Here is a 26825-nt window from a genome sequence, read left to right as displayed (position 1 = left end):
AATGTCGGTCATACTAACTCAAAATTTCATGCAAAATATTCTAAAAATAAATGAGGTGTAACCAGCTTGAAACTGGCCGAAATTCGTTTAAGAAAAGTAAACTCTATTTATATATCTAATACGTCATATCCACAAACAATTGAAAGCTTTTTGTTTGGTTGGAGGCGTAATAATCGTCTACAGGAGATTGTTGATTCTGTCGTGAGGAAACTTTAGTTGTCAGTCGAATATAGTAAACATTCAAAATAAGGATCTTCGTCGTAGGATTTGCGTCCCTGTGGGCGCAATCAGCGCAGGAGTGCGAAATGTCACTGCGTGCAATTGCTCATCGAGTGTTTCAAAATGGTCGTATACTTCTGCGAACATTTAAGCCCCAGAGAAATCCTAAAGACGTGGTGGACGGAGTCAAACTTAACATTCTCCCGAGGGGAGCAGAGATAGAATCTAGTACATCTGCAGTACAGTCGGCAGTTCGAAATGTTGGCTTCCAAGTGCGTGTGCATACCCGACGTCTATTCGTTAACAACGTACTTCGGAGAGTTACAAATTCTTTGTCTACCGATTTACGTAAAAGGGCAGCCAAAAGATTACTGTTCGGCGATTCTGCTCCCTTTTTTGCTTTGGTTGGCGTGAGTTTGGCATCAGGAACAGGAATTTTGACGAAGGATGATGAACTGGAGGGCGTATGCTGGGAAATCAGAGTAAGTTGCTAACTTGTTTAACAGACTTCGTTCTTGCTCCTGTGAGTGCCTGTTCATTTTGAAGAAGAGCGTATTTATTTGGGATTAATCCTCACACTTGCAAAATTGTTCTTGTAGTTACAATTTGGCTCCTTTTTACCTAAATACTGACAGGGTCAGCATATAAAATGTTCTGCACATAATCTCCATGAGGTGTCAAGTAGCTTCATCAAGTTGCCATGATGAATATAGAAACTACCAACAAAACTCATTGGAAACACATATTGAAACTAACTATTCTCATGGAACAGAGTCCTTATTGAAAAGCTAATAGTTACCCACCTAGATATTTCCCAGTCTTTTATGGAACTCTTTAAGTTTCATTATGTATTTGCAGATGCCTACCACTGGTGCCTACACTAAGAAAGATAAATTAACATCTTCACATTCCATTTCATTAAATCTCATACTTTTACTGTTTGTAAGGCGTGCCATTTTAATCTGTCATATTGTCTGGAAATGTCATCTGATAAATATATGTTATCATAACATTGATAAGATGAAGTTTAATGTATCATAAACAGAAGTGGGCGTAGAGTCTGAGGGAAGTAGTTATAAGAGTCACATTCAGAGGGTTGTACTTTGCACTTTTTCATGTGCTATGTTTGTACTGACAGACAGTCATGGCAGCTTCATTTGTGCATGATGCATTGTCCATGTTGGTATTGACATATTGTGTGAAGTGGAAGAGAACACAAGTAAATTCTAAAATACTTATTTGAATTCTGCTACTGAATGAAACACTGCTTGAGGAGCAAAGTAATATGATTGTTATGAATTTATATGTTTTATGTTCGAAACTTCTTGACAGATTTGGTATTGGATCTACACTAAAATAGTCTAATGAATTTAATTTTTGGTCCATATTGGGCCAGTATATTCCCTGTTTTATGTGAAGTGTAAATTAGACTTCTAAAAGCTCAGAGTTGTGTTAAATACAAGAATAATAAATAACTAAGATTCTTAACTCTTATTTGAAACATTTTTCATTATAATAATTATTTAGTGACATACATGGAGAATTATTTTTTACATGCACTGTATCTGTAGAGTAATTAATTGAGCAACAACAGATTGCATTTGACCGTAAAGGATAGTGATATACGCAAAGCTGCGAAGATCACACTTGGAATTATATGTGTTCCAAATAGTCGTTACTTTGAAATGTGATATTTGCAGGAGGCAGTGTCTCGGATGCAGTGGAACACTGCAAAGGCTGAGTGCAGTGATACTGAGGTAACAGATGAAGGACTCAATTCCTTGGTTCTGGGACCACCCATTGCAAAAGGGTGCAATGCTGTTGTGTATGCTGCTCGCAAGAAGCAAGGTAATATCACATGTGACAGTTGAAACTGCTAAGTGAATAAACATTAATTGTTGGTGAGATATCAGAATCTCACAATGGTGAGTATGAACGTGGCCATTTTCTGGGATGTTGCACCTCGTAATCTGGTAGAAACTGACTGATGTTTCAGAGGTGCTTACTGCCTCCATCATCAGCGTGATTGCACTGATGATAGAGGCAGGAAGCATTTGTGAAACATTGGAGAGTTTCTACCAGACAACGAGGTGCAACATCCCAGAAGACAGTCACTTTCATTATCAATTAATTGTTGATCTGAAATTCATTAACAACTATGACATTCTGAGATCTGTGAATTTCATGGTAATTATATTTGGTTTTGGTTTAAGTGTTACAGTCTGCATTGGGCAGTACATGCATCTGACATGAGATGAATAAGTGGGTATAGAATTTTGATGGGGAAACATCATGGCTACTTAGAGATGCATTAATATATTACTTATATAATTTATGTTTATATCATCTTGGTTTTATTCTCAGAGTCAGAGAAGAACGTGGCTCAACGAAAATTCGAACCAAACGTTATGATCGACACGACTGAGCAAGACCTGTCCAACTTCCCACTGGCCGTTAAGATGATGTTTAACTATGATGCAGAATCAAATGCAACGTCCATCCTGCGAGCAATGTACAGAGAGACTGTGCCAGCGTGGTGCTACTTTACCAGTGAGGAGCTGAGCGTCTGGGAGAAAAGGTGGATTTCTTCACATCAATTTTTTTTTTCCCCTCCAAATATGTTTCAGGATTGATGTGTTATTTGCCCAGAGTACATTAAATTAATCTGTTCACATGCTTCATGTCCCATTTAACTTATTTTGTGTTTGTGAAGCATAATCAGTGAAATTTTTTGAGCCAGATGGCTTCAGTATAACTAACATGAAGTTAGAATCAAGGTTTATTAAATTTACCAAAAGCGTCTTACTGTTTAATAAAGGCAATGGGCATAAAATAATAACCTTTTATATAAATTTGTTCCTAGAAATAATTTATTTGATATCTGACATTTGATGTTCTCGCAGCAGTGGAAATTTGATGCTGTGTGATTTTATCTTGTATCTCCTCCATCTTCCACTTTACCCTGAAGATGGAGATGATACATTCCTCTCAGACGCTGGTAATGACCTACAACAATGGTCCCCAACGCAGTGCCTGCGGGTGCCATGGCACCCGCCAAGGCTTTTTTTGGGTACCCGCCTTGTTATGGAAAGAGGTTATACTGAATAATGAAGGCCGTTCAACCATGAACATTATAAAATCAAAGCGCAGATCTCGACTTACTGACGTCCATCTTGACGATCGTTTGCGAGCAGCAACATCATCCTACACTCCCAAATTTGAAAAACTGGCCAATGAAATGCAGTGCCAAACATCACACGAACTTCCCACTTGAGTAAAAATAATTGTACTTATAAAACTACATATTTTTGATCGCGTGGTTTCTTGTATCATTAAACGTGTTGTTTTGTGTATTATTTGGTGTCCATATCTTATTTGTCCAGAGAAAAGAAAATTTGGCTTTGTTAATTGGTTGGTGCCCACCACGATCTCATAAACTCTAAAATGTAACCGTAAGCACAAAAAGGTTGGGGACCACTGACCTACAGAATTACATGGAATTATAACCTAGAAGACGATTGATTGATGTATTTTATTTGTTGTATATCTTAGACAAATGATATATGCAGTCTCGTAAGCTTTCGTAGCCTGAACTCATACCCGTTCACTAAATGTTTGTCGTGATTTCTCATGTCACATTTTATCAACCTCTACACAGACATCATTAGTCAGAATTTGAGAAGTTTGTAATGTGGACAGACAGTGGCTGTCTGTGCAGGTGGAGAGACTCTCAAGTTGTGCCATAAGGCATTCTGTTTTACTTGTGTATGCGTTATTACCGTTTGGTTCTCAGGGTCATTATTTATAGCGTATTGGCCGTGTTGCAGCTTTTTGGATCGAAAGAAAGTATTGCCACCCCATCCAAATGTTGTGCAGATGTACTGCGCATTTGCTGACCACGTGCCTATGTTGCCGGGGTCCCTGTGCCTGTACCCAGATGCTCTCCCTGCTCGTATCAACCCAGCAGGCTACGGGAGGAACATGAGTCTGTTCCTGCTTATGAAGAGGTGCGGCACATGTGAAATGTTGTCTGACATTTGTATTTCGTTGTTTCAAAGTTCTCGGCTTAGAGGTTATACCATTTATGATGCATGTTACTGCGTCTTTATTTGACTAAGAAGCTTCTTTGCTATATTGACAGTTTTTCTTTTGAGAGGTTTGCTATCTGAGTAGTTTTAGTAGAACATAAAAGTGCCTAATACATGTCATTGGTTTAGTAATGTAATATTTTGGTAGTCATATATGTGGTGTGAGAAATTTAATTTATGAAGAAATCTAAATCTTGGATGAATTTCTTTTTCAAAACATGTCAAACAATTTTAATTATCTCTTCAGTTTCTTGAATTTAGGTAATTTAGTTGCAGACTCCATGTGCTGGTTTAATATCTCGGTCTGTTGACTCGCAGGTATGACACTAGTTTGAAGCAGTACATCCAAGAGAAGCAGCTAAGCATTCGAGTAGCCACCCTCCTCCTAGCTCAGCTGCTAGAGGGTATCGCACACATCAATATGAATGGCATCGCACATCGGTCAGTATGGACAAGCAAGCATTACTAAGATACGGGGCATGTAATATTATACATCACGGCTCACAAATTGTATGTAATCATGATTCGTATTTTGTGCAAATGTATTTTATTTATTATAAGAACAGAAAGGTTGAAACTTGTTTCTGAAGAATTAGGTTAATTTGTTAATGCGTTTTTGCCAGCAAAATAAGTCAGCCAAAACATCAATACTGAATATAAGCAAAGCTTAATTTTGGTATTGGGATTTCCTTCGCACTAGTAAATAATGGTTGTCCCGTGCTGTAGCCACGCGGTCTGAGGCATTATGCTTCGGACAGGTGATACAGAATGCGCGCTGGTTCGAGACTCGGGGAAAGAAATTTCTCCTGAGATTTTCGACCGGTGCCAACCCATCATCGTGAGGAAATTGGGGAGCTGCAATGGGTACAGTAATCCGGTCATGAAAACTAGCGATGGCTGGGGGTTTGTCGTGCTGACCATACATCACTCTATATCTGGTTGGATGATCGTTCACCTCTGCTTAGGCATGTGAATGTGAGGCCAGCAGTCAAGCTAGTCGGCTTTGGCTCTCGAGCCGGTTACGCCACGGATTTAATTTTAATTTTAGTAAATAATGGTTATACTGTCACGCCTTCATTTATCTGGAATTAGTGAAATTTCCTCCACCTCGTGTATTTGTTATGTAGCGATCACTTGGACATTAGGACATTGTTTTTTTGTAAATGGAGTGCCTGCACGTAAAGGTGAGGTTGGCATGTAAGTAGCCTTTACGTTTTGCATCTGATTTTGAGTTATTATCAGTTCATTTTCTTGCACACGTATCTGTTCTGACATATGGGCTCCAATTTTCTGATCTCTCATTACAGGGATCTGAAAAGTGATAACATCTTGCTTGACTTATCTGAGGGAGATGACTGTTGCCCTCTGCTGGTGGTGACAGACTTTGGGTGTTGCCTAGCTGACACGGTTCACGGTTTGTCATTGCCATATCACTCCCCGGATACTGATAAAGGAGGCAACACTGCACTCATGGCACCAGAGGTCTTTGTATTTAAATTAAATTTAGGCAATAAATACAATGAAAGGAAGTTTATATATTAGCTTGATAACTTGTAATAATTGCTTCTTGCGATTTCTATATTCCCTCATACGTTCAACATTAGTTTTTGGTATTTTTTGGGAACTTCAGGTTCATTATTTAATACTTCTATTTTTTACGTTTTCTGTACTGTCTCATATATTTTGCATTACGGACTCTTTTAGCTTCAATGTCATCCATCTTGTTATCTCTACATAGTATGACGCAACACACAAACGTAGCAGCAGCGTGAAGTGCGATGCGCCTTTATTTGTACAAATAAATGTTTATACATATATTTATTTTTCCAGTCTATACACAAAACTTGTTTTAAAATAATGTTGTTTAAAATTTTGTAACATTTACAATATAAATTGCATTATGTTATATTTTATGGCGCTTTCTGTATCGTATAATATTACATCTATCGCAGCGCTTTTGATTTTGACGACATGTTTCGATGTTTACCTCATCATCTTCAGGCTTATCAATTGATACATTTTAAAAACTATTGTACATTTTTGTGCCTTGCATTTAAGATAAAAATAAATAAATAAATAAATGTTTATAGAACCTAAACCATTTGTGATATGTAAAATCTGAAAACAGATATAGAAAGCTCAAGAGGTAATACGTATTTTGTATGCAATATGTCCAGATCCATCTCTTACGGTTTTCGAGAGGCGGGCGCTTAACGTGATGAACAGTAATAATAAATAGGAATCCCTTACCTCAAACTTTGTTCAATTGTAAGAGACCACAATAAAATAGAAATAGAAAGAATATTTGATTTTAAATTTAAATAAAGCCCACATAGTGTGTTTAAATAATACAGAACCAGTTTCATAAAGAAGTAGAATGTCGTGAACTGTGTGCCTCTTGTAACTGAACATTTTTATTTAGGTTGTGTGTGCTGAACCTGGTTCCTTTACTAGTATTAACTACTCCAAGTCAGATGCCTGGGCAGTTGGAGCCATTGCTTATGAACTCTTTGGGATGGAAAACCCATTCTATTCCAGTGGTGCATACACCAAGCCATACCTGAGCAACAGGTCCTATTCTGAAGATGATTTGTCTCCGTTACCAGAAGGAGTGCCAATCACTGTTGCTAACCTTATTCATAACCTGCTTGCGAGGAACCCATCCAAGGTAAGAAATTGAACTCATATTGGTGAGAATTCTGGTTCTCATGGGATGTTGTGTCATGTAGTCTGGAAAATTGATGCCCGATGACAGAGGCAGTTTGCACCTCTGAAACATCAGGCACTTTCTACTGGACTGTGTGTAGCATCCAAGAAAATAGCCACCCTTGAACATCTTTGTCATTCCAAAGAATCTTGTTCTTACAACCGCATCCATTCGTATGTTGTTCAGTCTTTCTTATGTTGCTGAATGACCTGGGTTTAGATTTATGCGTTCATATTCGTTGCTTAACATTCCTGTGGGAAATGCATCACGTTCAGCTTGTAATCTGCTTTTATCTCTTTTAGTTCGAGCCTGCATCTCCACTCGGAATAAAGTGACTTAGCTTTAGAATTGCAACTTGAGAGCTTATAGCATCTTTTGTTGCAGCGCCTCAGTGCAGAAACAGCTGCTACAGTGTGCCAGGTACTGTTGTGGGCTCCAAGTGCTTGGCTTCGTCCTGATGAGCCTGACCTGCCATCTAGTAATGAGGTATCAGATTGTATCCTTTATTCACCTTTTCACCCATTTTTAGTGCTGGATATTCTTAGTAATTGCTACTATTTCGATACACATTTACCCGGTGTTCTACGTGAGCGATTAAATGCGAGCGGTGTGAGTTGCGTGGGTGAAGCGGAAATATCAAACTGGCTGTTTGTGTGGCGCTGTAGGTTCCAGCGAAGCGGTCAGGAGAGAGAAGCGGCCAAAGTCTGAGATCAAATATTTTTTATTATTTTCTCGCGAGTCGCTGCTCTGGCCAGTAAGGCGCACGCGCAAGAAAGCTCTGACCGTGCAGTACACGGAAGGCGCATGTGCAGGAAGGCCGTGTGCTTCTATTGCGGTCTCTCGACATAGGACACGACAAGCGATTCCCCGCTTCATATGACATCCCATGCTGCTTGTTATCGCTTATGTAGTAGATTGCCTTGGTGTCCAGAAACTAAAATGAAGAGTGATAACTCTGTGAATGGCTGACTGTGGGCTTGATGACCGCAGTTCCATAGGGACATTGTCTCTCCCATTTAAAGCAAAAATAACAATTAGCATAGAGGGAGGTTTGTCTGGAAACCTGTAGATTGTAGTATTATCACTGGACTACTTAACTGTGCAAGTTTAACTCGAAAGATCGGCAAAGTAAACAGCTAAATGCATATAAATGATTATTCTTACAGTTTAGTTGGAAAAACTTAACCATATATTGGTGGGAAGATTATGTATTAATCCTTTGAAATAATGAATAATTGCATTTTACCATTGTAATGGTGAAGTGCGATGTTTTATTTGTGGTATGAATTGAATTTTAAGTCCTGGTTACAAAGAATTAACGTAAACTATGTACCTTAGTTGCCTGGTTGTGTAGTTGATACAGCATCATGAAAACTGTATTCAGATCCTGCAATGGCTGCTGTGCCTGACAACGAAGGTGCTGTGCGAAGGGCGGAAGCTCGGCACAGCGATCAGTTCCAACTTCAATGCGGGCGGGGCACAAGAGGGCTGTGTCAGCCCCCCACTAGGGATTGGTAACCGACGCACGCTACCTGAATACCTGCTGATTGCTTCATTTCTCATGAGAGTAAAGTTGCATCAGATTCAGGTGGCCCTCAGCTGGATTCATAACACTTAGTATTCTGGTCGGTTAGACTTCCTTCATGATGTGTATATTCAATTGTAGCTTGAAGGAAGATGGGTAATCAGGATCTTAGCATAATCATAATTAAAGTTACTGTCATGGAAAGTGTATTAGATGTCAAATACCAATTAAAATTTGTCTTATAGCTATTGTGCCTTGATTATGCAAGTTCATTATATGTATATCTTAATGATCATTTTAGATTATTCCACATTTATTAAATCACTTTTGTTTGGAAATTCAAAAATAATTACCATTGGTTAAAATTTCTTATTGTAACTCAAAGTTACTGTCTTGTAATTTTTGTTTTTACAGTGGATTTGACATACATTATAATTACGAGCTAGAAGAGGCAGTTGTAACATAGAAGGTTGAGGGAAATAAAGTAGAATCTAGTCGATTATGTACATTTCTCGTAGTTCCTAAACTATTTATAACATCTGACAGATTTGCAGATGTATTACAAATGTAGTAACTCGTGTATGGATAATGGTAAGTAAAATGTTTTCTGTATATGTGGTACTTTCTTCTGCATTCATGAATGATTTGTTAATATCATATTGTTGCCTCATAATTATAATTCTGATGGTAACTTACGGTATAGTATAAGACTTCCCTTTGAAGTAAGCCAAGCTTGTTTTAAATTGGGTTTTTGCTGATGAAACCTTCTGTTAAAATGATTTTGGTGCATGGATAGTATACGAACTATGATGATGACTATTACTAAATTAGCTTGATTATTAGTTCTCATTTAACGTCCATCACTTCACGCAACCTTTCCCAGTTCATCTCCGTTCTCACACTGTTATATTTTATTTAAGAGATGACTACTTGTGTTCTTGATCTACGCAACAGAATGCTGTATTACAGAATAACTTTATTGTATTTTTGCTAGAGGGGAAATTGTAATTAACACGATTACTTTTGTTACAACATTTAACACGCCTCCAAGTAGCTCTGGTGAACTGTGTTTGTCTTAAAAGAACATATCTGATTCAAAATGATGTAATCTTATCGAGACGCTTTGGTATGTTGGGATGACAGTGGTGTAGGTTTAGTGTCCGATATAAATAAATAAATGTCTAACAAGAAAATGGATTATCTCTTTCACTTCATTATTTCTAGTCTGGACTGACATGCTGTATCTGTCGTGGCATGTACCACACTCTGTTCACTATTTTTAGATGCATTTTGCAACATCATAGACTGCTCATTAGTACCTTTATAATTAGTAATTCCCTAGAGAAGAGTCTTTGTGAAGCTAGCCAGGATATTCCCATTCTTTAATGGAACCTACAGATCCTGGTCGCGTGTTCCCTGTTGTGGGCCAAATGTATCGAGTCCACTCTTCATTTCTTTATGGTCCATTTTATTATCCTCAAATATATGTCTAGGTCTTCTGAATGGTTTTTACCCTTTAGATTTTGCAACCAAAACTTTGTATACATATTTTGTCTGCCTGTGTTTACTGCTTCATCCAAGCAGCTCATCTGCCGTGATTTGGCCTTCATAATATTTGGTGAAGAGTATAAATTGTGAAGCTCCTCAGATTTCAGAATTCTTGAAGACTTTAATTCAGAAGCTGGAGGACAACAAATAAGAGTAGATTTTGAGGGGTAATGACATATTTGACGAAAGGCTCAAGTTCATGGGCCAGGAAATTTGCTGGAACAGTCGTATTGTGTGACAGCATATTCACATGTTTCCAACTAAAATTCTGCGTGTATTTTTGTTACCCCATGCATATTACATGCACTGTCAATCTTATTATACCAGTGGAGTTCTTTGACATGCTTGAACACTAGATATCTTGTGGATGATGGTGATACATGACTGGTTGGGAGACAAAAATTTGTTGATAGTACTGGGCTCAAGTTACAACAGGTTAAACAGCAGTGGAGTGTACACAGAATTCTTCCAGGTGATTTCTGTTGTTTGTCATGGAGGTGATAACATTTTGCACATCAATAGCAATTTTGTACTGTTAGGCTTATTTCTTCGTTATTGACTCGTCGGCTGATCAGGTTATGTTGGTATAATTTGTAGACTACGCAGGCCTTTACTCAAAGAAAGACATGATAAGGAATTTGACGAAAGTTATGGCATACTTAAATTTTCTTTTTAATTACCTTTAGTCCCAGTACTGATACATTGTGGTTCTGTGGGAGGTAACGTAAGTACATAAACCCTCATCACGATCGACATTTTTGCAGCTGTTTAAACATCAAATCTTATTTTACAATAATTTTCCGGCTTATGCTACATTATATATGGATAAACAATTTTGTTTATGACACTGATACGTATGGAATTAGAGCAATGGAACGTCGCCCGTACTTGAAATTCAAACACGTTTGTTCTAATACTCTGTGATACCAAAGACTACGAGACGTAATTTGGAACCATGTGTTCTCCATAACCATTTACGATCTGTTGCTATACATGAAACCAGAATGGAGGACGATGATGAGAGTAGAGTGTTAATCGAAGAAGATTATTACACGTTTTTTAATATTCCAAGAAATGTAAGTTACTGTAATGCCATTTCAGTATTAAATTATTTATTATTGATGCTGGTCTATATTTTGTGCTATTACATTTCGGACAAGAAGTTATGCTGCCGGTGATGTGGTGTGTTTTGATGTATGTGTTTCGTTTAATGACAAGTTTATCTTTTGATTCAGGCAACGAACGAAGAGATCAATAATGCCTATCGTCGAAACAGTCGCCTATATCACCCGGACAAACATGTCGAACCCATTCGTAAGAAAGAAGCAGAAATACTTTTCAACAAGACTAAGAAAGCTTATGAAGGTAGTAAGAGAGTTTCGTAATTATTTACACAGCTTATGTAATTGCCTCGCTGAAATTTCTGTAGGAGTTTTGGTCATAAATAAACATTGCCCCGAAGATGTCACAAATGAACCAAAGACACATACTTTGTGCCTATGAAACAGCTATGTTATTGCATCAGATTGACTAATATCTACTTTCATTAATTAATATTAATGTGTAACTTTGTATAGTTTTGAGTGATCCACATCAAAGAGCAATTTATGACAGCCTTGGGACTCGTGGACTAGAAACTGAGGGATGGGAAGTAGTTCAGCGAACCAAAACACCTCAAGAAATACGAGAAGAATATGAAAGATTAGCAAGGTAATATGGAAGGTTATTCTGCATGTTATGTCTCAGAAAAGTCACTGGATAGGACGTGCTGATACTTTTTATGTGTCCTTCGCCTTTATACCTTGTGTTGAAGGAGAGTATCTCATAGAGAAATATTTGTGACATTTGGTACACTTTCCTCTTACAAATGAATTCCTACTCTCATTACTGTCTTTTGTTGTGGAAAGGTTTATATCATGATATAAAAATATTTAAGCCAACATAGAAAGATTATCTTTTACCTTATTTCTTGTGCTCTGTATAACAATTTACTTCAATAGAAAATTATTAAATACTGTAAATATTTATATTTAGCATGTTTTTTGGGGGGTGTTTTATTGTACTGTTTTTCATATTCATACAATGACATGTTCCATATCCTTGACTTAAATTATGAAGGGTCAGTGGAATGTAAATTAATTCTGGTTCTAGTTACATCAGACTTTCTGTGGAAAATTTAAAAAAAAAAAAATATACACGCAAATATCTTGAATTGTTATTCGTTCTTGAATTGTTATTCGTTTTTCTTGTCATATATTGCACATTAATGTGTTTAAGTAAATGGAAATTAAACAAATCAAATTTACGATTTCATTAATGACCGAACAGAAACTTCTGTCTGCAGTAACAACAGGACAGAGCTTTTATTTTCTCATGCCACTTTTTTTTTATTTCTTGTTTTCGCCCCCAGAGAGAGAAATGAAAGGAAATTGCAGCAGAGGACAAATCCAAAAGGGAGTGTGACAGTCAGTGTAAATGCTACAGACCTTTTCAGCAGGTACAAGGATGACTTCGAATATGATGAGAGGTAAGATCTGAATGTGAAAGAAGGCAGTACCTAAAACAAGTGAGCATCGATTGGGTTTTATTCCTTTAATATGGCTGGGATTTGTTTCTTCATCACTCACTGAGAGTTGTTGCCGAGTAGTTAGCATTCATGTTCATGGAGTCTGAGGATCAAATCTCTTGACTGAAGTTTTTCATTGTTTTTCTCAGGTCCTTCACATAATTACCAGGATAATACCTTTAATTATGTTATAGCTGCATCCTTTCTGATTTGTTATTCACTTCGAGTTCCATTATTCATTGCCATTCTTGTCGTGTGACGTGCAGATATTAATATCAGTAGGTCATTAAAGTACCCTAATATCAGTATAACTGAAAAAGTAAGAAATGCTGTTAACTGTGATGTCATATAACCCATTATTTAAAATATGCTTTAATCATCCATGTTTAAATTTTTGACAGAAAATAATCTTGAATGAGTTTTCAGGTTCTCATGGCAGTGAATATGAAGATGACTGTCTTCTGAGATGTTGCAAAGTGTAGTCTGGTAGGAACTGATTTATATTTCAGACATTTATACGTGACTACATGGCGCAGCATCCCAGAAAACGAAGTCATCTTCAATATTGTTATGTGTCTGTTTGCAGTGAACATTTACATTTTCCTACTATTGAGGTCAGTGGGATGTCCATTACTCAGTCTATTGAGGCTCCTCTTACTCTGCGTGACACAATGACCATGTCGGGGCAACTGTCGACACAGAATGGGACAGGAAGCGGCTCTGTGGACGTGTCTGTGCGTCGCTTGCTGTCTGAAAAGGGCTGGCTTGAGCTGGACATAGGAGCTGGCAATGGACCCACATTCTCGGTGAAGGGATTTCGTACGCTCAGTAAACGGACATTCAGTAATATGGCGACCACCTTTCAGATCACGCCTCATGGAATAAGGCCAGGTCTCATCACTAGTGAGTGTCACTGGAATTATGGCATCGTTTTTGTTGTAATACGAAGTTCAGTACGTACTCACTGGAAAGAATTTAAATATGTCACTGAATTTATTGGAGTACCAGGGTACCTGTTTTCATGGAATTTTTTCACACAAGCCATAGACTTTTGTCATCCATTTAAATGTAACTGTCTGATAATTTGTGTGGTTTCAGCACTGGCAACTCAGTTGGATAAGCATACTGTGGGCTACTTGACGTGGCGAGCAGGACACCAGTCATCCATGTCGACCACGATAGTACGAGACACGATGACTTCTCACGCGGCTTTCTCCATCCAGTTTGGCATCCCCCACTCTTTTTTCTCCCTAAGCTACACTCATAAATTCGAGGAGATGGAGCTTAAGTTGCGGGGATCTGTCAAGTGAGTGCACCATACAGCATCAGACTTCCTTGTATTTACAAGAATACATTGCTCAGGCAGACATTATGACAGACACGGAAGGTAATGTCCATTTCTGTGGGTACGTCGAAATTTCTCTATACTGACTACTGTAGTTTACTGCGTCATAATTCAATTCATGAAAGTAGGAATGGGACCAGGGGTCCGCAGTGGCCACGCGGTCTGAGTTGTGGGCCTTGTGCCGCTGGGACCGTGGGTTCGAATCCCACTCAAGCCATGGATGTTTGTCCGCGTTTTTCTGTGTTGTGCTGTCCTGTGTACAGGTAGATGCCTTGCGACGGGCCGATCCCTCATCCAAGGAGTCCTACCGAATGTCTATAGATCAAGTCAACGAAACGTTGGGACCCGCAGTGCTCAGGCACTTGAAGAACGGGTCGTTCCCAGTATCCCAGGAATGAGACCAACATGTAACATGTGGTCTGACACAGTTATGTCAAGCATACAGTACCATAAATGGATCAATTTACAAATCATAAATTTGCATTTATGATTCTTGTTGCCAAGCACGTCAGCTTACGTCAGGTAGTCTATTTTTACCGTGGCTTGATTTAGATCATTTTGTTATTCTCGGGTGAATATTTACATCCAAATAAATATGCCATTCAATAAATCTAAGAGGCTATAGATGATGTAAAAAAATATACTTCATCATCAGGGTATATTCTGTAGTGTGTCAGGTTCGCAGAGTTACTTGACATTCCAGGGCAGGAACATTTGGTGCAATAATGGAATATGGAGCTGAGAAGAAGGTATCTCAGCACAGCTGGTTGGCAGCTTCAGTAGCTGTTGGTGTTCCATCTGGCGTAACACTGAAAATCAAGTAAGTAGACCTTTAAATAATATATTGAATTTGTATGACTTTTGTTTTCTTGATTGATAATGCTCAAATCAGAATAAAACACTATGAGAATCTGAGGCATGAGAACTCGAGGGAAGGCAAAATCAAACTTCCTGATAGATCGATCATTTGAACCTTGAGGGGTTTCACCATACACATGTAGTGGTGGTGTTCACATTTTTACCTGGAGTTGTGCTTTCCATTCTTTGATGTGTTCCAACAAAAATATTTTATTTTGTTGTTCAAATTTTAGGTTCCCCCAAGAATCTCGCCCTAGCAGCCTGATACTTAATCTGAAATAGACATTTCTTTGATCTAGGCTGAGTCGAGCAAACCAGACGTACATGTTCCCAATTCACTTGAGCGACGAGCTTATTCCAAGTCCTGTATTCTATGCTACTGTGACTCCAGTTGTTATTTGGGCTGTTGTCAAGAAACTTATTGTGGATCCAATTGTTCTTGAACAGAAGCAGCGAGACAAGGAGAAACAGCGTGAACTGAACAAAACGAGGTATTTCTGTTGTTCATACTTGAAACCCAGAAATGTGACGTTACGTAGTCACACTTTGTACAAACAGAAATTACGAGGCTTGTTCAGATGAAACCCTTTCTGGGAACATTTTGGGTGAAGTAGTGGAAGCCATTAGAAATAGTTTACGTGGGTGATGAGGCTGGCATCCCATTAATGCACCAGCAGATGGATCCCCTTAGTTTGATGAATCTGAAAGAATTCCTTGGACTGTTGCACCAGCGTGGCCTTGACATCTTAATCTTGCTCGCTGAAATATCTCATGAGAGAGAATTCTTACTAATTTATAGTTCTTGGTAGCTTTACCTTATAGACTGAAACATTTGAAGGAAAGTAGGGATTAGAAGATCTTTACAAAACTTATTTTTGTGTAATAGAATGGCAGAGAAAAAGAAAGAGGCCTCGGCAGCGGTGGAACTGATGCGAGCTACGTTTGCTCGTGTACGGAGTAATGAAGAGGCAAAGAGAGGTCTCGTTATCATAAAGGCTCTGTATGGACGACACATGGATGTTGCTGATCTCGGCAGAAGAGGGAGTGGAGAGGAGGAAGGCAGAGAAGCTGGTACTACTGCTGACCTGGAGCACCTGGATGAGGTGATTGATGTAACGATTCCACTCCAGTGCCTTGTCAAGGACTCAAAACTCACACTTCATGATGCATCCAAGGTATGTAGGAGTTCCGAAACTCCTCCTCCCCCTTAGTGCCTACATGGTGTATAGTGGGACAGCTTTACTTTACTTACTTTTTACACTTGGCATTAAACCCAGGAAAACAACATTGTCGTCTTCGTCAGTGTAAGAATTTTGAATCTCGGGTCACGGCTCGTCTCATTACTATAGTGTGTACAGTAAATGAGTTACAAACAAAGAAGGTGAATGTATACATGTTTTCTGTGCAGAGTCAGTTACCTGGGTTCTATGACCCCTGCATGGGTGAGGAGAAATCACTGTTAGTGCATTACCTCTTCCACAGTCATGTCCATGAAACTGTTATAGAGGACAACGAGGTTCTCAGGATACCAAAACAATGTGAGTATCCCACTTACACAACGTTGTCCTACTTATCACTGAAAAGCCAGGAAGTTGGGAGTACCCATGCAGACCACATAGGAACAAATGTCCGCCCAGTATGACGGCTATGATGAAAATAACATAACTTGTTTGGGTGATCATTTATAATGGGTAAAAATAATACGTTATTTTTGGAAACCTGTCAGAGCATTTCAGACATTTGCATTATCCACTTCACTTCTACCAAAAATCAAGTCAGTAATGTTGGCATAATAATGAATAATTTCTAATGTGTATAATAAATTATTCTGTTATTCCATTGTATCTTTTGAGAAAAATGTGTGGACATTTTTTATTCAAACCAAGAAATAGTGGAGGTTTAATGTGAGAAACATTATCGTAGGACACAAAATTTATGACAAAAATTCATTCTGTAACCAAGAAAGGGATACTTTTGGAAAAGCCACACAGATTCTAATTATGTCTGGTCACAAAGCATTAATGATGGGAAAAAAGGAATAATTTCTAATCTGGGAAGGGAAATATATAAAAAAGAAAAGTATTAGTCTACTTTCCTCTGTTTTTGTATTGTACGTTACAGCTTTCTCTCTTTTGCAGCACACCGGGTGAATGCAACTTAACAACACTGAAGTACATAGTCAATTTTTCTTAGTTCAAGACTTGTATCTTTGTAAGTACCGTATAACTTAAAAACAAGCAGCGTTTGGTAACATACAAGGACGTACATAGTATCTGTTAGAACCTAGGAAACTTGAAAGAAACAAGCAAGTGAGAATAAAAACAAGCAGGTTACAGTATCTCACAATTTTCTTATTTTTAAATGAAATAAACATTTCATAGTTACTTTAAGTCAGTGTAACTTAATCATGGTAATAGGTGCAAGGAGTCGCATTATCGAAGCAATGACAGCTTTCCATTCCAAATTAATTATGGGAGTATTCAGATGCTTTGATTTATGGCCTCTTGCTGCTACGTCATACCTGACCTACTTTCACCGTGTCTTTGTCAAAAGCTAACATCTTCGCTGCTGAACAGCTTGTCCATAAGAGACGGCTGCTGAAACCTGTTTTCAGGTGTCCATGAGAGGTCCTGCTCCAATCGATAAGCTCCTACGTAAACATGAGGTGGTCCTCCACGACTGCTTTCCCAATCCTGCACACGGAGTAATTGCATTGCATCGTTAAGTATATTGCATTTAATCTCATGAATACAGTAATGAACATTCAGATTCCGTACCACCAGGGGATTTATTCAGCAGCACAGCAACTATAAACTGTTCGAGAGAGGAAGATATAGAACTATTACCATCTGCACATATGAAAGGAAGTCTGTTTTCTGAGGTACAAAATGTGTGGAATATATCTCAGTTTACATGAGAAGATACAGCTGGCTCACCTCTGGAGAGAGCATGGAGAAGTAATGCTGTCCAGAAGGTCTCTTGTACAGGTAGTAGGTGTGGCCAGGTAGCTTGCGGAAGTTGCAGGCTGCGTGATGAAGTTCCGAGTTTTCTTTGGCTTCCAGTAGAACTTTGTGGGCTTGTTGTTGCAGGAAACGAACTTGTTCAGCTATCATCTGAAGTTTGCTGCATGCTGTGGCTCTTACAAGAACATCAGCCTGCAAATAGAAACAATTGTCAACATTTCAGCACAAGTTCAGTGTCTTCCTGGAACAGTAGATAGTTACTGAGCTCTTCAACAGATTTCTTATTGTTATGGAACCTGAAAATTCATCACCCATCTCACAAAAACCGTCCATTAAACTTTCTACCAACCAGGAGAATCCACTTTGTAGCTTCATAACCTATTTTTCTAAAATCCATGTTTTATAAATATTTTTTATTTCATCACCATTAGATGCAAAAATTCTCAGTACTTCGTAACGACAACAGGAGAAGTCGAGGTGATAGTGAATAAAGCAGGTTGATTACTTGATGATCGTAATGGTTGAATGAATATGAACTGTCTACAACAAAACAATTGGGATGATAGTATATTTAAGCATGTAAATTTGTATAAGGGGAAAAATATATACATTGTGCTCACCCTTTGAATTTCTCTAGCGAGGTCTACCAGATCAGTGGATTCATACTTTGCCATTGCAAATCGATTAATAAGTTGAATACCATGAGGCTCAGTATTCTTCTCAACAAGGAAGCCTGAAATAAAACAAAAAACCTATATAATTTTCCTTCTAGACTATGATAATTTTCAGGGAATGTTCATGACCACAAAGTGTTTCAACCCAGATGACCACCATCAACAAAGACAAACCTGACTGCACTCTCCCCTTTGTATTGTGTTCGGCCCAATGGTGTAGTGGGGACAGCCAGTGCTATATAATGTTTATACAAAAATTGTTGGGGGCGGGGAATAGGCTTATACTTTGAATTATCAGTCCACATTTGTGACCATGTGCTGCATGCCAGGTCATACCAATTCAAAATGCAAGCCTTGCTCCTTTTCATATTATACATTTTAATACAAAAATAGGTTATTATTTATTGACCATGGTGATATGGTAAATTTGGGTTCGGGTTGTAAGTTTAGCAAATCATTTTAAAAAGATTGGCACCCTTGCATTCGACGTTTATCGATTATCATACTGATATCTACTTTATCACCAAATATCCCTAACAGTATATTAGGAACTACAGTTTCTTCAACTTCATGAAGCCCATTATCAATTCATTTCAGAATTTCAACAATGACAGTGCTGTTATGTTACTTTACACTTCATTTCCAGTACTTCGCTTTTATATTTTGGTGTATTTTCTTTCAACCAGTTGGTATCGCCCATGTCATTAAAAGTTCTTTGCATTATTTTCGGTACCATGCACCGAACAGTTTTGTAATCTGTTCAAACCCACGTTTGAGCTTTGTAAAATTATTATTGAAGGAATACAATGGAAAAGTTCGCTATCCTACTCTGCAGATACTAAAACACTGGACACTATACGCGAACACCACTGTACCTGCCCCATTATATTTTAATTTTGAAAATTCTTCTGGGTCCATATTTAATATACGACGTTTCATGTAGACACCTATACAAAGTTGCTTCTCTCAACTTATTTCTCTTAATATCCGTTTTCAACGATCTTGGTGCGATCTAGCGGTATTCCATAAAACGCTCACTGTAATAAATTGCTATTCAGTCAAATTATGAATTGCATTAATTGCTGTGATGGTATAAGGAGACATTGATTATGGATAGAGGCAAAGTACTGTTATCAAATAAAGAATATATGAGAAACATTGATGTGCCATTCCTATAGCAGTTCCTTTCAATTCTTCACTCTTACTGTATATGTTTGCAGCGCGTAATAAATTCGTATATTCTAATTTTTTATATTTCATTTTTAAAAAAGTAATATAAAGGTAGTGTTCTGTAAAAAAATATCAGAATATTAGTCCCTGTGACTTCCGCGCGTAATGATATCTGGAACTGGGTAACAAGTTTCATATTGGTCATGTGTCTCGTGTCTGTGTTGTGATTCTCGCACGATGTGTCTTAATTCTGTAGCCTGTGGACACTTTAGTAATATTATGTAGAAGTACCGTGTTTGGTTTGAAGAGCTGTATTCTAAGCTTGTGAAGTTTATAGAGATATTAGGCTTCAGTATGGGGAAGAAGAATAAATCCTCAAATAATCTTGGTAGATCCCTAATAAAAGATAGGTTTGGAGCAACCAACAAAACTAGGAGAAATAAAGACCAGTCTTTGGTAAGTCACACATTATTACGTAAAAATAGATTTAGTTGGATAAACTTGCCGTCAGTTTCTTACTTTCGAAGAGGAACTATAATTTGTTTAAGAAATTGCTTCGTACAAAATCCTAACCTAACAAATGTTCGTACAGACCCAAAAAGTTGTAACATGAGTGTCATCACAATATACGAAATATTTCCTGAGATTATCATATTGTTCGGATGTAATTTAATTTATTTCAATTTACACTGCAGGTTAACATGCTCTTTTGTCTTGTACTAGCTTCATACAGCAGATGTAGATGATGGTTATGATTGGGGACGCCTTAACCTTCAGTCAGTGACAGAAGAAAGTTCGTTCCAGGAATTCCTCTCCACAGCTGAATTAGCTGGAACAGAATTTCAGGTAATTTTGTTCAGTTTTGTATTTATATAACTCAGTCAGTATAGTAATTGGCTACTGTCTGGACGACCGGGGTTCGATCACCGACGGAGTCAGAGAATTTTTCTGTAGCCTTTGCGTCCAGACCAGCTCTGGGGCCCACCAAGCCTCCTATCCAATGGGTACCAGGGTTCTTTCTCGGGGGTAAAGCGTGGCCGGGGCATGATACTAACCACTCAGCCCTACCTTGTGCTGAGATGAAGAATGCATAGGAGCTATACCTCCTCTCCCCCCAAGTGCCTACATGGAATATAGCAGGATGGCTTTTATAAAATTTTCCTAGATTTTACTGGACTTGAAGATTTAACTATACAAAAATATCTTTTGCCACAGTATACCATTTATTTGTAAACAATGCATATTTTTTAACCATGGACTAAAAATAATACGGTTCCATCACACCTCCTATTTTTAATCCTGTCTCTTATGTTTTAGAGGTGGCACCTAGATGTCGAGGTCTGGAGGACACATGAGCGACATGTATTACTTTATAAGATTGCTATTTTTTGTTCCCAGGCTGAAAAACTGAATGTCACATTTGTGAACCCGAAGAGTGGCATTGGGTTACTCTCAGAAGGGGACAAAGATAAAGTGAAGGATGCACAAGACAAGAACAAACAGTTGTTGGGGATACCGAGAAGGTTGAGTGGCTAATAACTTTTATATCAATTCTTTTTCTATGCATCCAGCAAATCAGAAGTCCTAGTGCCAGATTCAAATTTTTTTGTATCTAATCGTATGATTTTGATTGTATGAATTTTATAGCTGAACATGTTCGCTCCCAGAAATACTTTTGCCCTGAAAGATCTTTGGGTTCTGTCACTTGTATGGGTGAAGTATTTGGCAGATGGTCCGTTAGATTGTCAGTTAATTAGTTTCTTGGTTATCTCATGTCAGTATGAACATTTTACTGTAATATTAAATGTGCAGACCAAAGTGGGATGTCAACACTACAGCAGAGCAGTTGCAGGCAGCGGAACGGGATGCGTTTATAGAGTGGAGGCGACGTCTAGCCACACTGCAAGAGGTAGAAGGTGTACTTCTGACACCATATGAGAAAAACCTAGAGTTTTGGAGGCAGCTGTGGAGAGTGGTTGAGAAGAGGTAAACATTTTGCTTTTATGGCTATAGAAAGTAAAAGAAGTTACAAAACAGTTCAGTAATCCCTTGATGAATTTCATCATTGTGGTCCAGATGTCATCTGCAGGATTCTTAGGTAGGAAGAGAAGAATTCTAGTAAGCATACAGTGCACCTCCTCATTTCCAAATTTTTGCGGATTGATATATATTTGTGTTAATTGCAAGAAATGTAAATATTATTCGCTTTGTACTTACCTTCATCTGAACCCTTGGAATGATCATCAGAGTAGCAACAGTTGAAGATAAAGATTGACTAGTCACAAAAAGAATTAGTAAAAGACCTGGGAAATTCATGTAAATTACATGTATTTTGCAGGAAGTAAAACCATTGAAGTGGTAGGAAAATTAATGGGACTGAAAATAAAATTACAGCTTTTTATCCCACAAGTTATGATCTTCAGACCTCTTGAAGTGCACCATACCAAGGGAAAATACTTATGGTACTTGTCTTTTTTTTCATATTTACATGTAAAATTCTAGTGAAATAAAAAGTGGTAAAACTGTAAATGAGACCAGGTGTGCATTAGAGGGAGGTACAGTGATGGAACACAAGGGGTCAGCTTGTCACTGATTGTATGTTTCAGTGATGTGGTGGTGCAGATAGTGGACAGTAGGAACCCCCTCCTATTTCGCTGCGAGGATCTCGAGACGTACGTGAAGGAAGTGAGTCCTCACAAGTTGAACTTGATCCTGATCAACAAGGCTGATTTCTTGACACAAGCTCAGCGCCAGGCATGGGCAGAGTACTTTTCGAGTCTCAACATAAGGGCTGCGTTCTTCTCTGCCACGCTGGCAGCGGAGACAGAAGAGAGCGAGGGTGATGAGTGCGTGTCCCCGAATGAGGAGCTGACTGAGGAAGTTTCAGAAAGTGAAGAGGAAGAAGACATAGCAGAGAAGTCTCCATCATGTGATAATGATGCTGCTAAAAGTAATAGCGAACTGTTTACTGATTCTGACACAGCTGGTGTTACAGTCGTGAAGTTGATGAACTCTGACAAGCTTCTAACTCGTGAAGAGTTGGTGGCTGTCTTCAAGTCTCTACACACAGGACCAAAGGTGACAGATGGTGTGACCACTATTGGGTTAGTCGGCTACCCCAATGTTGGCAAGAGCTCCACCATCAATACACTTCTCACTTACAAGAAGGTCTCTGTGTCCTCTACCCCAGGAAAAACCAAACACTTCCAGGTATGATCAGTGTGTCGAAGCTGAGCTGTAGCAAGTTGTTGTTGAAAGTACATATATTAGCCATGCTTCTACCATTGGAAAGGGTGTGAATTATTGTACAGTGTGTCCACAAAGTCCCTTCGGGGTTTTGAAAAATTGTGATGCGCAAACAAATTGAGCTAGCCACATGCGGTTTGCGGCAGATTACAGTGAAACTCTGGAAGTTTTTTACTGACCTCAGTAGACCTCGATGTGGGTTCTCTTGGTAGCACGGAGAACGTCCAGACGATATTCGAGCTCTTGCCATGTTCTGTGGAGCATGTCCGCTGGAATAGCCGAGATCGCATTCCTGTACGGGTCTTCAGGTCATCAAGTCTGTTAACTGGTGTTCGGAACACATTGCTCTTGACATAACCCCATAGGAAAAAATCCAGTGGTGTTATGTCTGGTGAACGTGTAGGCCAAGATTTTTCCGCATGCCTTTTCCATCCCCGTACCTCATGACAAAGGTAAAACTTTCTGAGTATAAAGGATGCCAGGCACCCATCATGGTTTTTAGCCCAAATTAATCTATAAGTCACCTCCTCTGACTTTCGTAATCAGGGTCTTTATCTTCTTACATGGTGGTTTAGTTTGTCACAGGTGAAATCCACCATTGCTCAGATGGACAAAGGCTAGGAACGGTGAATAGACCATAACTGTTGACACATCCAATTCTGATGATCGTTGTACTGATTTTAGCAAAACCTGACTGTGACAATCATTGATTTTCAAGGTAAAGGTTTTGAGAGAACGTGCATGTGTTGTTCAGAATGACAGTAGTGTATTTTTTGTGAGCAGACGCTGTTCCTGGAGCGTGACCTCATGCTTTGTGACTGCCCCGGACTTGTAATGCCGAGCTTCATGTTCACAAAGGCGGAGATGGTAGTGAATGGGATTCTTCCAATTGATCAGATGCGTGATCATGTCCCACCTGCGACGTTAGTTTGTAGCCTCATACCCCGATCTGAACTGGAGTTCACCTATGGTATAATGCTGCCTATGCCTTCAGAGGGGGAAGATCCCACGCGACCTCCAACTGCAGAGGAGCTGCTTAATGCTTACGGATGTATGTATTTCCATGTTCTGTGTAAAAAGTGACTTCTTTATGTAGATATCTAAATCTTAAGTGGCTGCATAAATGGAACTTTTTATGTGAAGCTAACATGTTAAGTTGTCCCTGATTCTTAATTAAGCACCATGCGATGCAGACAATTGGAGAGTGGAGGTACAGCTCCACACTTTTGAAGCACCAGCACTAGGTGGAATTGAGTGGTCATAAGCTCTGTACTTATACAAACTCCACACCATTGCAGACAACCGGGGGTTCATGACTCAGAATGGACAACCAGACAATCCTCGGTCATCTCGTTACATCCTGAAGGACTTTGTGAAGGGCAAGTTGCTGTACTGTCATGCCCCACCCACTCATGACCAGTCACAATATCACATGTTTCCAGGGAGGACAAAGCAGTCCAGGCCATCCAACTTGCCTCCTCTTGGTGTTCGTCTGCTCAAGGTAATGGCAACTCAGAACATGAAACATGTACTTATCAGTTTGGACAGTCAGGTTGTCACTATTGTCGAGGACTTAGAAGGCATCTGACGGAATGGGATCGCAGATGTTACGCTGCCTGCTTCAGTCTCTGGTGGATATTCACTACCTCTGAGCAACATTTGTGTATCTCATGTTTTGCCAGTCTCCAAATAATTTCTGTCTTACTTTACCTTCCTCCAAAGTTTATTTCAAGAATTTTGTTAAACCTTTATAAAGTCTGCTGATTCAGGGTATGGATTCTTCTTCCTGCAGGCAAACAAGATATCCACAGAGGATCTTGACAGGCAGTTCTTCCAAAAAGTTTCAGTTGGGGTGCACAAGAAGGGAACACAGAGCTCCTCAGATGCCAGGTAGCCTGTCTTGATATCACATTTACTAATTAGTCAGCAGTGTATCCTTGAATTTTGCATATTTATGGAACCTTTCAAAATATATTAATTTGTTGTTGGTTAACACTATATAATAATAATAATCCGTGGCGTAACAGCCCTATGAGAACCAAAGCCGACTAGCTTGACTGCTGGCCTCACGTTCACATGCCTAAGCAGAGGTGAACGATCATTCAACCAGATACAGAGTGACGTATGGTCAGACTTTTTCTCTGATATGCTGCAAAATTTGATGTGCAAGTGTCAGTTTTGTAGGAAAACTCTGACTTTGTAGGTGTTAACGTTAATAGAACCTGACACTGGCTTGGGCATGACTGTCATTGCAGTGATGCCAGCACAAACGCAAAACCATGGAAAGATCACCGAAACAAGAGGAACAAGCATGAAAAGTTGCGCAGGGTGTATGCTCACTTGGACCAGTGACACCAAGTTGGACGACAGTGTGATGGAACATCATGTGCACAGATGGTGCACATCTTTCAGAGCCACTGCTGCCGTTTTATGAATGAGGCATCTCAAGGTAAAAAGGTTTAGCCACTGGCCATTTTATAATGAAACTTTGCAATGTAGTAAAACCATATTATAGTATTTTTCAGTGGAATTGGCGGCTAAGTCGAGTTCTGCTCTTTGTGAGTGACCATTCAATGCAAAGGAGGTCTGTTGGTAAGCAGGGAGACCTGTCTGTTCAGAAGCCCAGTGATAGAAGCATCGGCAGTCGCACTGCGTTGTTGCCAATTCTTACATGTTCTTTGCATGGTGTAGTAACCATTTACTGTAATGCTACATCTGGCACCGCTGTATGTTGTTTCCTCACTATCTCGCCCCTCCGCCTCCCACCGCTACTTCCTACCACGGCACAGTACGTGATTGGTGCACCCTTTCAGCCACCAATTCCGCTGAAAACTGTTATAATTTGTTACAGGCAGTCCCCACTGTTATGAATACTAATATTCCTGGAGCTATTTTCCATAAGTGCAGTGTTAAAATTGGAGCTTATTTTCCAGAACAACTGAAAAATTACCCAAAAAAATTAGAAAGCAATTTTAATGCCTGAAACGAAACACACAAGCAACAGAAAATATTGATGAATTGATTGTTGTACTTCCCTGGTGTTACTGACTGACTGGGCAACGGGCTTGACAACTGGTTTTGGTTCCTGGCAGGGCAAGGTTTGGGGTCGTTACAGCCTCCATGTCTGTACTTACTGTGCCAGCCTCTTATCCATTGTGTATTAGGGGTTATCATGGAGGTTCAGGCAGCTGAAGTATGAAGTTAATCATTCGCCTCCATCAAGTGCTAAGGCGGAGTTTATTCCCCATGCCTCCTTTGTGCCTTTGTGGTGTGTAGTCACAGGGGTAACATTAACTGTGTCTAGTAATTGTTACTGTGATCATCATTATCATTGATATTATTACAGGGTTTTTTTTTCCATTGTGGTGCAATATGCATCCACAGAATTTTGCTAACTTCCCTGTAGAAGGAACTGAAATGGTAAAGTTTTGTTGCTGCTGGAATTGGATTATTTCATAACAGAAAATTGTGTTGAAGGTGATGGGAATGTTGCTCTGTAAAACAGATGACAGTGTAATAAATGACACAGGTTCTGGATTTTGTTTGAAGTATGTAAAAGTGCTGTAGGGTGCAGTAATGGTGGTCCATACCATTCATCAGGATCCTGTCCTTGATAATCCTGTTAGCTAAAGTGTAAGCTTCTGCGTCTGTATCATCAGAAAGCTTTGCACTGAAGCTTGTCATCCCAATTTCCCAAGTTTAGAACCTTATTGTTGATATTGGTCTTCAGGACTGAAAATGGAGGTAGTATATGCTCTTTCATGCAATGATAGAACTGAAAAGACCAACATTTATGTCTTCACTGCCATAGATCTTCATATCTCTTTCTTCTAGCTTAACACCTTTCAGTTGGCGTATCTTGATAGTCTCCCCATTCGAGTGTTTTAGAAATTCTGTGCCTGTCCATCCAGTGTGT

The 26825-nt window shown here is 39.0% G+C and overlaps 4 protein-coding genes across 7 annotated transcripts; 3 read left to right on the top strand and 1 right to left on the bottom strand.

Moving 5' to 3' along the window:
• The first annotated feature begins 120 nt into the window (after nt 1–120).
• Nucleotides 121–9732, top strand: Pink1 (PTEN-induced putative kinase 1). The gene is made up of 9 exons (XM_087340689.1): nt 121–701; nt 1920–2067; nt 2584–2797; nt 4047–4226; nt 4626–4748; nt 5615–5789; nt 6730–6975; nt 7399–7500; nt 8399–9732. Exons 1-9 carry the CDS (start codon nt 306–308, stop codon nt 8630–8632), a joined length of 1818 nt encoding a protein of 605 aa, XP_087196815.1. The 5' UTR covers nt 121–305; the 3' UTR covers nt 8633–9732.
• A 1272-nt stretch (nt 9733–11004) lies between these two features.
• LOC110830308 (dnaJ homolog subfamily C member 11) lies at nt 11005–18438 on the top strand. Of its 2 annotated transcripts, XR_015532645.1 has the most exons (12): nt 11005–11163; nt 11323–11452; nt 11665–11797; nt 12498–12614; nt 13240–13556; nt 13752–13959; nt 14702–14818; nt 15156–15347; nt 15743–16031; nt 16265–16394; nt 16995–17067; nt 17946–18438. XR_015532645.1 is itself a non-coding variant. In XM_087340690.1 (11 exons), the coding sequence occupies exons 1-11, from the start codon at nt 11092–11094 to the stop codon at nt 17015–17017; spliced, it is 1728 nt and encodes a 575-aa protein (XP_087196816.1). In that variant the 5' UTR covers nt 11006–11091; the 3' UTR covers nt 17018–17246. The 2 variants fall into 2 exon arrangements, 1 of the variants encoding a protein (XP_087196816.1); XM_087340690.1 differs by lacking the exon at nt 17946–18438 and having other exon boundaries at nt 11006–11163; nt 16995–17246.
• On the bottom strand, nt 16943–19559 carry LOC110830310 (uncharacterized protein C1orf50 homolog). Of its 3 annotated transcripts, none has more exons than XM_022065047.2 (4): nt 19369–19559; nt 18440–18552; nt 17793–18011; nt 16943–17549 (listed from the first exon to the last, which is right to left on the bottom strand). In XM_022065047.2, the coding sequence occupies exons 1-4, from the start codon at nt 19430–19432 to the stop codon at nt 17403–17405; spliced, it is 543 nt and encodes a 180-aa protein (XP_021920739.1). In that variant the 5' UTR covers nt 19433–19559; the 3' UTR covers nt 16943–17402. The 3 variants fall into 3 exon arrangements, with proteins under 3 accessions (XP_021920739.1, XP_021920738.2, XP_021920740.1); XM_022065046.2 differs by lacking the exon at nt 19369–19559 and adding an exon at nt 19127–19352; XM_022065048.2 differs by lacking the exon at nt 19369–19559 and adding an exon at nt 18668–19109.
• Nucleotides 19560–19752: 193 nt separating this feature from the next.
• On the top strand, nt 19753–26446 carry Ns3 (nucleostemin 3). Its single transcript, XM_022065043.2, has 9 exons — nt 19753–20119; nt 20387–20509; nt 21062–21186; nt 21476–21649; nt 22270–22873; nt 23693–23960; nt 24208–24410; nt 24702–24799; nt 25165–26446. Exons 1-9 carry the CDS (start codon nt 20018–20020, stop codon nt 25259–25261), a joined length of 1794 nt encoding a protein of 597 aa, XP_021920735.2. The 5' UTR covers nt 19753–20017; the 3' UTR covers nt 25262–26446.
• The last annotated feature ends 379 nt before the right edge of the window (nt 26447–26825 follow it).

The sequence above is a fragment of the Zootermopsis nevadensis genome, unplaced genomic scaffold, assembly GCF_977971745.1.
Source record: "Zootermopsis nevadensis isolate Lab colony 2312 unplaced genomic scaffold, Znev_1.0 Znev_ptg000061l, whole genome shotgun sequence".
In the NCBI taxonomy this organism is placed as follows: domain Eukaryota; kingdom Metazoa; phylum Arthropoda; class Insecta; order Blattodea; family Termopsidae; genus Zootermopsis; species Zootermopsis nevadensis.
The sequence above is the reverse complement of the archived record's forward strand: the minus strand, read 5'-3'. Positions and strand labels throughout refer to the sequence as shown.